The sequence below is a fragment of the Phalaenopsis equestris genome, unplaced genomic scaffold, assembly GCF_001263595.1.
Source record: "Phalaenopsis equestris unplaced genomic scaffold, ASM126359v1 Scaffold000071, whole genome shotgun sequence".
In the NCBI taxonomy this organism is placed as follows: domain Eukaryota; kingdom Viridiplantae; phylum Streptophyta; class Magnoliopsida; order Asparagales; family Orchidaceae; genus Phalaenopsis; species Phalaenopsis equestris.
Window position 1 is genome coordinate 62,148 of NW_018164513.1, and position 12,466 is coordinate 74,613.

General features: G+C 32.6%; 1 protein-coding gene across 1 annotated transcript in view; it reads right to left on the reverse strand.

Annotated features, from left to right (window-relative positions):
* The window catches only part of LOC110019707 (ubiquitin carboxyl-terminal hydrolase 27), a 35,293-nt gene extending 31,878 nt beyond the window's left edge, over nt 1–3,415 (reverse strand). Inside the window, 2 exon segments of the mRNA XM_020717492.1 lie at nt 2,818–3,154; nt 3,227–3,415. Coding sequence (XP_020573151.1) covers nt 2,818–3,108 — 291 coding nt within the window. The 5' untranslated portion in view covers nt 3,109–3,154; nt 3,227–3,415.
* Nucleotides 3,416–12,466: the final 9,051 nt, after the last annotated feature.

The following is a 12,466-nucleotide window of genomic DNA, read 5'->3' on the forward strand; positions in this document are numbered from 1 at the left end:
CCCTTCCCAAAAAACGAATTTGAATTGAGTTGGACATGAACATTTTACTCATGAGCCATTCTGACAACGAACCTATTTCAAGCCAATAGAACTTCGAACGAGCCAAACAAGAACAAATATTAGGCTCACTTAGGCTCTGCTCGTTTACATCCCTACTTGTCACTCCAACAAGCCCAATCCAACCTCAAGCTATACATTAAAGAGTCGAGTTCATTCTCGTATTAATCCTTTCGCTAAAGTTAAAATAACTTAAATTCCAATTTCTACTACGTTTCCCATTCCTATTATTCTACTACTCCCCCTCTTCTCAACCAATGAAAGTGTATTCTTGGTTTGGCTTCACAATAAAAACAACCTAGTTAAATTTGTCCTCACTGCCTTAATATTGACAAAGAACTTAGAGCTAAGAGAAAGGCCAAGGAAAAGAAAAGAAAAATCATTGCAAGCAACATGAAGGAAAAAGGAAAAAAATTAGCCAATCATTTTCTCATAGAAATCAAGGCCTCCACACATGATGCCGAAAAAAGGAACTTAAGTTGGCACCAATAATTCTAAAGCTGAAATTAACATCAAATTTAGCCTAAAACTAGTTGGGCATGAGGTCTCGCAAGTTGCTTTTGACCTTAACCATTATATTTTTTGAATTTGTTTAATGATAAGTTTGAAACTATGTTGAATCAAATTTCACTTGGTGGCAAAAAAGGTAAGCATAACAATTTGGCAGCCAAATTTTTTTATCGCTCGAGGTTAGAAATGATTACTCTACCAAATCCAAAAAAATCAAACTCAATAAACGTCCTAAAAAGGTCACAATTGGTATGAAAAAAGAAAGAATTTGATGAATTTCTTACATAAGCTCTAGCTCTGATGGGCAAAGGCAACTTTAAAATATCCTTTATCAAGATGACTTCCAAGTTCAAACAACTAAACTCTCATTATTGTTATGGTTGGGTATTGGGAATTAACAATTTGTTTAAAATAGCTCTTCTCTAGCCCCGAGAACAGTAGGCCACTTCTATCTTTCTCTAAGAAATCACTAAAAACTTCTCACTACTAAGATATCTTCTAGGCAACTTGAGGATGAAGTAAAGGATACACTATTATACTCTTCAATGATGATGAAGTCCTTGAAAAGCAAATGACTAGGCCAATGTCCTTGATTGTTGATCCAGAGCATATCTAAAAAGCCCATCCATTAGAACTTGAGTAAGAGTCGCCTAAGCCACTACAATTTATAAGTCATTGATCCCTAGCATCTCTCTTTAAACTCTCACAATAATGTTTCTTAATGATTCATCTAATTCATCGCATTTTCAAAAAGGCCTATAAATTCTTCAAGTTCTAGAAACTTACAAATTGAGTAACGAATAGTTTCATAAACTCAGCAAATTTGCTACATTCTATAGTGGGAGGCATAAGAAGCACCTAAGAGGAAATTCCTCGGAAATGGTAAAGAATAAGCAGTACTTCAACTTAGTGCTAATGTCTTGTAAAATTCAAGGTAGAAAATTTTGAACTTCAATGGAGGCCATACCTTAAAAATCTCCTTTGAATGTGGGTTCATTAGTTGAGACGTCCTCATTTCAAATCAACGGGGAGAGGGAGTGGATTCTTTATTGTTATCTGGATAAAAAAGTTTCATCTAATACTAGGATTAAAGTTAATGCTTTTGCGTTCCTTATTTCTTTTTAAGTACTGAATTTGAAAATCCTTATAACAACTCCACAATTAAAGTAATTTTGAACTTCAATGCTCTTGGGTTACTTTTTAGATTTTTTCTTCCACCTTCATCAACTGCTTGTTCGTGATGAAATTCTAATTTATCAATGTTAGAAATCATTCTTCGTTTTGTTTGTATGCCTCTCTCATAGTATTTGATTTATGATTCTCACAAAAAATCCAAAATCACACTTCTGAGAATATTAAATCCAAATTTATCCATAAGCAACACAAGCGCTTCACTCACAATGCTCACACGGCACATAGAACATAAAATAGAAAGAGAAATAATTAAAAGGAATCTAAAGAGAGAGGTTCTTGGAGTAAACTAAGTTGCCAAAAGCACAAGCATTGAATATAAATGACATTGTTGTCTGAAATTCCCTGGAACAACCGATTTATGAGTTCAAATCAAGATTTGAGTACTAGAAAAAGTCACTATTATTATAATAATTATATATATACATACACATACATATAAATATATATAATACATCAAAATCAAAACACATGAAGCAAGTAGCTAAACTATATAAGAGTGCACGAAGTTGCTGACTTATTAGATGAAGTCATCAACTTACTAGAGAAAGTAATTAACTCACTAGATGAAGTCACTGACTCACAAGATGAAGTCGCCAACTTATTTGAATGAGTGTCGGGCAAGTAGACTGTGTGCTTTGGTTAAGTAGGCCTAATTAAACCTTGGAACAAGTGTGATCCAGCGATTTCACTATACGCTTGGTCACTTTACCACAGTCCTAGTGAAGTCATGTTTGTATTGATAAGTTTATTGGCATTATTTCTCCACTTCTACTGAGTTTCCTTAAATCGAATTGGCTTTTATTTAAACCGGGCTCTATGGATATACAAATGTACATCAACCCACTAGAAAATACAAGTGGATATGTAATAAACTCACGATTACCCAGTTTCACATATATAGTCATACACATGAATAAGAATGTATTTAGTTTACACAAGTACAAGTAAATCAAGCAATCGTTCTCAGTTAAGGAAACTAAAGTGATATATTTTACCATTCACATATATTCGTATTTTATACACAAACAAGTAGCAGCTCACTAAAAAAGATGTTACCTGCAATATACAATTAAGAAAGCAATTGTTCCCGATATTCCGCAATCCAGCAACAGTGACCATAAATTTATTGGAAGACTCCTTTCGATCGGATGAACATGGCAACAAATAATATCCATCACGCAGTGACCAGCACAGACCGGCCAGTCCTAATCCTAGTCCTAAGGCAACAGCCAATAGACTCTGAAGTGGGAATGGTAGCGAGGATCTCTTTGACTCGAAGAGTAACTGATACCCATTATTAATGTTGTCCATAAGGTGGTGGATACTCACTTCGCTTCGGTGCTTCATCGAAAAGATGATCAGGTTATCTCCTGAGAATGCGCCAAGAACTCAACTGGCGCCAGCATCGTTAGGATTTAGGAAGACAGAAGACATTAATGTTGTCCATAAGGTGGTGGATACTTACTTCACTTCGGTGCTTCATCGAAAAGATGATCAGGTTATCTCCTGAGAATGCGCCAAGAACTCAACTGCCCCCAGCATCGTTAGGATTTAGGAAGACAGAAGACATCAAAACTAAAGAAGCGACAGGAACCTCGGAGGAGAGAATCAAGAAGACGGCGGTAATTAGGGTTTTTTTTAGCACGGTGACAGGTGATGGTAGTGTTTGTTTGGCTTGATTAAAAATAACTTCTTCAGTAGCTATTACAAATTTTTATTTTTTTAAAAAAAAATCAGATCGCTGTTAGAAAGCTGTCTCTGCATCTAGATAGGTGCAGTGTGAAAACGTTATTTTTAGCATTTTAAAAACGCATAAGCTGTCAAAATGTAGTTTACTCAAACATGTCCAGTGCGTTTTTAAAACGTCACCACATCAAATAAGCTGTCTCAAACAAAGCCTGTAACAGCTATGTGGAAAACCTATTCCTCAAACTAAAAAATATTACATCCGAATAAATTTTAAAAAAATTGATATGTGGGTCCCACTGCCTAAAAAATTAAAAAAATTCTCATTTAGTGTGACGCGGCCCGAATCATTGGAGAAAATATTGCATCACGACTCCGCACGTAAAGTTACGTGCGGAGTACAATGAAATCACGCCACGTGGCGGTGAAAGAAAAAGATAAAATTTGTCCGGAAATACAAGGAAATATTCCTCCCGTGTTATTCAGATGTTAATGTGTGTTATGCATGTGTTATTGTGTGTTCTTCAAGTGTTATTGTGTAATTATAAAACCAAAATATTCTGAGAACATAATAACACTTGAATAACTCATAATAACACCTGAATAACACACAATAACACGGAAGGAATATTCTCATGTGTTACTAAGCCGATTTTTTTTTCTCTGTCACCTCCACGTGGCGTGATTTCATTGGATTCTGCACTTAACTCTACGTGCAGAGTTCTGATGCAATATTTTTTCGAATCATTGGCCACACCACAGACAAAATTTAAAATTTGTGTTTTGCCGCGCAAACCCGATCAGAATCTAGCCCAACAAAATGTCGATCTAGACAAAAAACACATTTATGGTAGATTTCGACATTTTTGTTCTTCTGTGGTTTTCGATTTTCGGCGATTTCAAGTGTTCTTCATTGCTTCCTTTTCGGCGCAAGGAAATAGCTAGGGTTTCTTGGATGATTTCTCCTTCTTTGCTTCTCTTCATAAGGTCGGTTCGCCTTTCTCCTACGTTACACAAAAGACGATTTTGCTTCCTCTTCGGTGCAAGACTTAGTGTTTATAAGTGAGAGCATTGCGTCGAGCTCTGGTTTTCCTTTCCTCTTGCTAGCACATAACAATGGAAGGTCGGAAGAGAACTCAAGAAGCTAGATGTCTGCCAAAACCTTCGAGGTATTATGCTACATTGTTTATTATAAATAAAAGGATGATTTGTTTCATTTTGTTATGGTTGTGTTATTATTATGTTATTTGATATACCAAAATAATGTAATATTTAATGTATACATTTTATTCTTATTTTGATAATATTGCACTTTAAAGAATGGTATTTTCATGTTTTTGTTGCAGGAATATTAATTTTAGGCATTTGAGCAAAAAGTAGCGAAAAGAATGAAATTTGGAGTCAAAATGGAGATTTTCATGATCCTGGCGCCAGAGCAGCCAAAATGACGCCTGAAGCACTATTTTCCAAAGAGCTGGCGCCATAATTTTCATAATCCAGAGAATAGTGCAGACTTCATTAGGTTGGCGCCAGAAGCGCCAAAATTCATATAACAACGCGAACTTCATTAAGCTGAAGCCAGAGGCGCCATAACTGGTGCTAGAAGCGCCAGAGACGAATTAAGATAGAGTAAGGCGATTCGTGACTATTTTTTTAGCAGTTTTGAAGGTTCCAATCAATTCAAACGTCACATGGAGTGGTTCAATGCATCTAGACACTTTGGAAGACTCTTTAATGAAGAGATATGTCTCTTGGATGAAGGGACTTATCTCTTGGTGCAAAAAGGTGTGACTTTTGGGAAAAAAATTGGAGGGAATTTTGAATTTCTTTTGAAAGAAGGCTAGTCCTAATTAAAAAGAGAGAAGATAGAGAAGAAAGGGGGGCGTGTGATAGAGAGAAAAGTTTTGGCGTGAGAGAGATGAGAGGATTTTCTTATAAGGCTGTGATACACCTAAAATATATAGTATTTTTAGACACATTTTTATACATATTTTTGATATATTGCATTTTAATGGAAGATATTTGTGTGTTTTTCTTTCAGCTACAAGTAAAAAGGTAAAAATGATAAATTGAAGTGAAAAAGGATCAAATTTAGAGCAAAAAGGTGAAAATTGTGCTAAAGTGTTTTGGCACCTAAGTGCAAAATCCGACGCTTAAGCACCGGTGAAACAGAAGTGAAGGCCGCGCCTAAGCGTCAGAGGCCCGCGCTTAAGTGTCAGAGGCAGTTATTTGGTGGTTTACTTCATTTTGCCAAATTTTGAAGGGATATTTGAGGCAACTATTGGCTAAAGAGGGTGGTTATGACCACTAGAAACGAAATTATGATAAAAGGACTTATGGAAGGAGGCATCATTTGGAGAATACAATGAATTGGGACACATTTTGAAGAGTTATCAAGGCATCTCTTGGAGATTTATAAAAAAAAGAAGTTGAGACTTTTTGAAGTGTGCTTGAAAGTTCTAAAAAGTGTTAGAAAGGAGAGAGTTTTGGAGAGATTTTCAAGCACCATAAATTTACTATATCTTTTTTTTTATTTTTAGTTTTATTGTGAGATTCAAAGTGTTGTAAAAGAGAAGATATTCAAAGGACCTTCAAGAGTTTGGTGGAGGATTTGAGATAATTTTTTATCTTTTATTTTGAACTACTTTTGGTTTTAATCAAGACTTCTTGTTGGTTTGACAATGATTTCTACTTTTAAACTAAAGTGTGGTTTTGTTTTCTCCATAGATTATAAGTGGTTTTCTTTATCTTTCTCCTTAAAATGATAAATAATTAAAAATGTTGGATGGAAGTTGTGGAGAGTATTGATCTTTAATGTTGGAAGAAGTTGTGATGATTTAAATCCATGTACTTCATTTACTTCTTGATTTGCTCTATCCAAATGTTAAAATTTGTTGTGAGGACATGCAAGAACCGGACTGGTATTCTCTCAGTCTAAATTTTGATCTTCATTTACTTTTCGATCTGATCAATTGAAAGATTAAAATTTGTTGAGAAACATATGATCTGAAAGGGCTATGCCTTCTATAACAAGGTAATAATCACATTCAATTTCATGGGTGAGAATGCAATCCAGGCAGTTGCATGCAAATAAATAAGGAAATATCTTTGATGGGCGTAAAATTGAAGATTTTAAGGTGACATATTAAAATACCCAATTTGGTCCAATTTCTTGGAAACTAAAGCGAGATTGTTAGCTCTTAGGTGAAGGAGAAGTGAGAGCTCTAGAGTGGTAGCCAGTATCCTCTCAACCTAACCACAGATTTGGGGACCAAACTCTGGATTAGTCAATGTTCTTTATGCACTCTCAGAGGGTAAGGAATAGGATTGCTCCTATTTAACACAATAAAATTTTATATGTATTTTAAATGATTTTAATTTCTTCACTTTCCATACTCATTGTAAAGGGGAAGGATGCTTTCTTAAATTTGAACTATTCATTTCAAAACTTTGTTTAGTCTTTATAAGTTTACTTTTGAAGTTTAGCAATTAGTTTAATTAACTTAGTTCTTTTAACTGCATTTCATTTAGCGCACATTAAATTTACTTTAGATTTATTTTGCCTACTTAAGTTCTGTAGTTTGAATGTTATGTTTGACGTTATAACCATAAGAATTTCCAACTCCCTAACTCCCTGTGGGATTGATACTACTTAGGACTCCATTATAACCCTTTATTACTTGAGCGATACATATACTTGCATTATTATTACAGGTTTGGTAGCTTAGAGATTTTAAAGGATAAAATTATTTATACTGAATTTATTTTTACTGGGATTTAACAACATATTTACTATTGGTGCTAACAACTCCGCTCGTGCATTGAGTTTTTGGCGTAGTTGCCAGAGAGTAACAATAAATTACTTTATAATTGAGAACATTTTTTTTTAACTGAAAAACTATTTGTAGCTTAATTAAATACTTTTATATTTTAGTGTGTTTGCTTATTTTTATTGCTTATTGTGTTTGTGTATGCGTAGGTTAAGATCGGTAGGTTTAATACCTTACAATTCGAAGTCAGAAAGAACAATTTAAAAAATTTTAAAACAACAAAAAGAGAGATAATTCGAATGATATGGCTTGCAACTTAAATAACTTAAATAATTATGGAAAAATAATTATGGAAAAGAAAATGAACATCATGAGAGACCTTTAAGAGATTATGTTAATCCTACAGCAGATGAAATTCATTTGAGTATACAAAACCCTGCTATAGCTGTCAATTCCTTTTGAGCATAAACCTACTATTATTCAAATGGTGCAAAATTATTAGTTTTGGGGAACACCGACTGAAGATCCTAACTTACACCTTGCTAGTTTTCTAGAATTGTGTGCTACATTTAAATATGATGGAGTGTTGAATGATGCCGTCAAACTTAGGCTTTTCCTCTTTCACTAAGGGATAAATTTAAGATGTGGTTAAACTCGTTAGCACCTGGATCTATCAGAACTTAGGGAGACTTATCATAAAAAATTTTATCTAAATATTTCTCACCATAAAAAAAACCTGCTAAGCTTAGAAATGATATTACATCTTTTTGTCAGTTTGAGGGGGAATCAATTTATGAAACTTGGGAAAGATTAAGATCTACTTAGGAAGTGTCCACACCATGCTTTGCCAGATTGGCTAATAATTCAAATATTTTATAAGAGATTAATTGGATCTTTTAGATCAATAGTTGATGTTGTTGCTGGTGGATCATTAATGTCAAAACCATTTGATGAAGCGTATTATTTAATTGAAGAGATGACTACTAATAATTTTCAATGATCCTCTGAGAGGGTAAATCCAAAAAGAGTAGCTAGTATTCATGATTCTGATGCAATATTTATGTTGGCTGCTCAAATTGCTACAATATCAAAGAAGATAGATCAATATGGAATTAATTATTCTCAGACACCTCCTGTGCTTGAGAAAAATTCATTTGGACAAATGATAGGATCTCAATCTTCTTATGAGACTTTAAATGCTATAAACAACTCATCTGATAATCCTTATTCCAGTTATTATAATCGTGGATGGAAAAATCACCTGAATTTCAATTGGAGTAACAATAACTCTAATGTTGTAAATCTGCAACGGGGGAACAATGTTGCAAACCTATTGGGAAACTCCAACAATAAAAAGAATTCAAACTACAAGCCTTATTACCCTTGAGGTTTCAATAGCAATTTGTAAAGTAAGGAGAAGAAATTATTAATGGAAGAATTAATATTGCAAATGGGAAGTCAATTACAAAGTCAAGGAACTGCAATTAGAAATATGGAAAATCAATTGGGATGTATTTCTACTGCACTTAACAATAGACTCAAGAAACGTTGCCTAGTAATGTTAAAGTTAATCCTAAAGATCGAAAAAAAAGTAAATTAAGGTTATTCAACTAAGAAGTGGAAAAGAATTGGAAACAAAAGTTCAAAAAGAAGTTGAAGTTGAACAAGAAGGGGTGAAAAATGAAAAATTTATTGAAGATTTTCATTTTGAGTCATAATATCCTATCAATCCAATGAAAATTACTGTAGAAAGACCACCACCTCTATTTCCTCAAAGATTGAAGCAGAAAACCAAAGATAACCAACTTACAAAATTTTTGGAAATATTGAGGAAATTGACAATAAACATTCTATTTGTTGAAACCTTGAAATAAATGTCAGGCTATGCGAAATTTATGAAGGATATATTTATTAAAAAAAGAAAGTTTACAAATAATGAGACTGTTGCACTTAGTGAAGAGTGTAGCGCTATAATTCAGAAAAAGCTTTCTAAAAAACTTAAAGATCCAGGTAGTTTTACTATTCCTTGTGCTATTGGCGAAAGATTTTTTGGAAAAGCTTTTTGTGATTTGGGAGCCAATATTAATCTTATGCCTCTATTGATTTTCAAAATTCAGAAGGTTGGGTTTATGAGACATTTCACCTACAACTGTAACTCTTCAGTTAGCTGATCGTTCGATTACCAATGCTGAAGGAGTTATAAAAGATGTTTTGGTAAATGTTGACAAATTTATCTTTCATGTATATTTTATTGTACTAGAATGGAGGAAGAAAAAGAATTTTTTGATAAAGAATGAGGAAGATAAAGAATTTCCTATCATTTTAGGAAGACCATTTCTTGTCACTGGAAGAGCTTTGATAGATGTGTAGAAAAGATAATTAATTGTCACTGGAAGAGCTTTGATAAATGTGTAGAAAAGATAATTAACGATGAGACTTAGCGATCAAGAGATCACATTTAATATTGCAAAGTCAATGAGATATCTAGCAAAAGGAAGAGAGGATGAATGCTTCAGAATGAAAATTAAAGACTATTTAAGCAATGAATACTTCCCGAATACATTTGAAAAGAAAACTAAAGAAGAATATTTGGAGTATGAGGATGAGGATATAATTCAAGATGAATCTATGGAAGTGAGTAATGAAGAAATGGATTATGTTCAAGAACAATTTGAATTTTTAAATCCTATGGATAATAACAAAAATTTGATTTTATCGATTGAGAAACCTCCTGAACTAGAAATGAAAATACTTCATACACATTTAAAATGTCTTTTTAGGAGATTTATCTACATTACCTTTTATTGTATCCTCAGAATTAACTGAAGCACAAGAACAAAAATTGTTGGAAACTTTAAAAAGATATAAGAAAGCTTTTGGATGGGCATTGGCTGATATTAAAGGAATCAATCGTTCAATTTGTATGCACAAATATTTATTGGAAGAACGTCATGAACCAAAAGTTGATTCTCAAAGGATATTAAACTCAATGATAAAAAAAAAATTGTTAAGAAAGAGATTTTAAAATGGTTAGATATAATACATCCTATTTTAGACAGTGCTTAGGTGAGACCAATTCACTGTGTTCTAAAAAAAGGAGGTGTGACTGTAGTGATAAATGAGAATAATGAATTAATAACAACAAGAAAAATCACTGGATGATGGATCTGCATAGATTATAAAAAAATAAATTCAACCACCAGGAAAGATCACTTTTCTTTACCCTTTTTGGACCAGATTTGGACCAGGACCAGATGTTGGATAGACTAGCTGGGCACAAATATTTTTGCTTTCTAGATGGATATACCGACTATCATTAAATATCAATTGCTTCAGAGGATCAAGAGAAGACAATGTTTACAAGTCCTTATGGTACTTTTGCTTTTCGATGAATTTCCTTTGGTTTATGTAACGCGCTTGCTACATTTTAAAGATATATGATATCAATTACAGTGATTTAATTGAAAAAGAGATAAAAGTCTTTATGGATGATTTTTTTGTGTTCGAAACGTCATTTGAAATATGTCTAAATCATTTAGAAAAAATTCTATAATGATGTGAAATGATGAATCTAGTATTAAACTAGGAAAAATGTCATTTTATGGTTGCAGGAAGAATTGTACTTGGGGATAAAATTTCATAAAATGACATAGAAGTAGATCTGACAAAAATTTAAGTAATATCTAACCTACCTCCACCTATTACTGTAAGAGGAGTTAGCAGTTTTTTAAGACATGCTGGTTTTTACAGGCGATATATCAAAGATTTTTCAAAAAATACAAAGCCTTTATGCCAAATTTTGGAAAAAGATACTTTTGCCAACTTTTGGAAAAAGGTACAAAATTTGATTTTAATCAAGAGCCCCTTAATGCCTTTGAAACATTGAAGAAAAAATATGTCACTGCTCCTATAATTGTTTCACCTGATTGGGAGAAATTGTTCGAATTAATGTGTGATGCTAGTGATTATGCAATTGAAACTGTTTTAGGGCAGAGATATAACAAAATTTCTAAAATTATATACTACGCTAGTAAAACTCTCAATGATTCTCAAATTAATTATACCACTACTGAAAGAGAGTTATTAGTCATTGTTTATGTTTTTGATAAGTTTAGGTTATATCTAATTGGAGCTAAATGTGTTGTGCATACAGACCACTCAACTATAAAATATTTGATGCAAAAAAAAGATGCAAAACCAATATTAATTAGATGGGTACTTCTAATGCAAGAATTTGATTTTGTGGAAGTCTATAGGAAAGGAACTGATAATCAAATTGCTGATCATTTATCTAGACTGAAACAGGAAGAAATATCTTATCTTGAAAAAGAAATTAATGAAACTTTTCCTAACAAACAACTTTATGCAGTTAAAGGATGAGAAATATCATGGTATGCTGATATTGTAAACTACATTGTTAGTGGTATTTTACCATATGGGTTGACAAAACAACAAGAGAAGAATTTTATTCACGATGCAAAATTTTACTTTTGGGATGACTTATATTTGTACAAAAAATGTAAAAAATTAGTTATGCAGAGATGTGTACTTTATGAAGAAATTAAGGAAATTATCCAAAAATAGGAAATTATCCAATTAAGGAAATTATCCAAAAATGTCATAATTATGAATTTGGAGGTCATTTTTGGATTGATAAAACTTCTCACAAAATTTTATAATCTAGATTTTATTAGTTTACTATATTTATAGATGCTAATATATATATATTAAAACATGTGATCAGTGTGAGCAAGTATGCAATATTTCTAAAAGAAATAAAATGTCTCTAAATTTTACTTTAAAATTTGAAATCTTTGATGTTTGGGGATTAGATTTTATGGGACCATTTGTACCTTCATTTAGCAATTTATATTAATTAATTGCAGTGGACTATGTATCAAGTGGATTTAAGTAATCACTTTACCTCGATGTGATGCTCGGAGTGTTTGACCGCGACTTTATATATGCTTAAACATACAAGATAAATATGGACGCAATAAATATTCAATAATTGTAAAGTCACACTTATCAACGCAAGTATATGTATCGCTCAAACAAATATAGGGCTCTAATGGAGTCCTAGATATCGATCCCATAGGGAGTGGTTTAGAACTGCAAACTAAGATATTAGAAAAACAATACTTTAATCACAACAACAAAGTTCAATTTGCTTATCTGTCACTAATAGACAATTGAAATAAATAGATAATTTTAATAACTATTAAATAACTAATGATACTAAGGAGGGT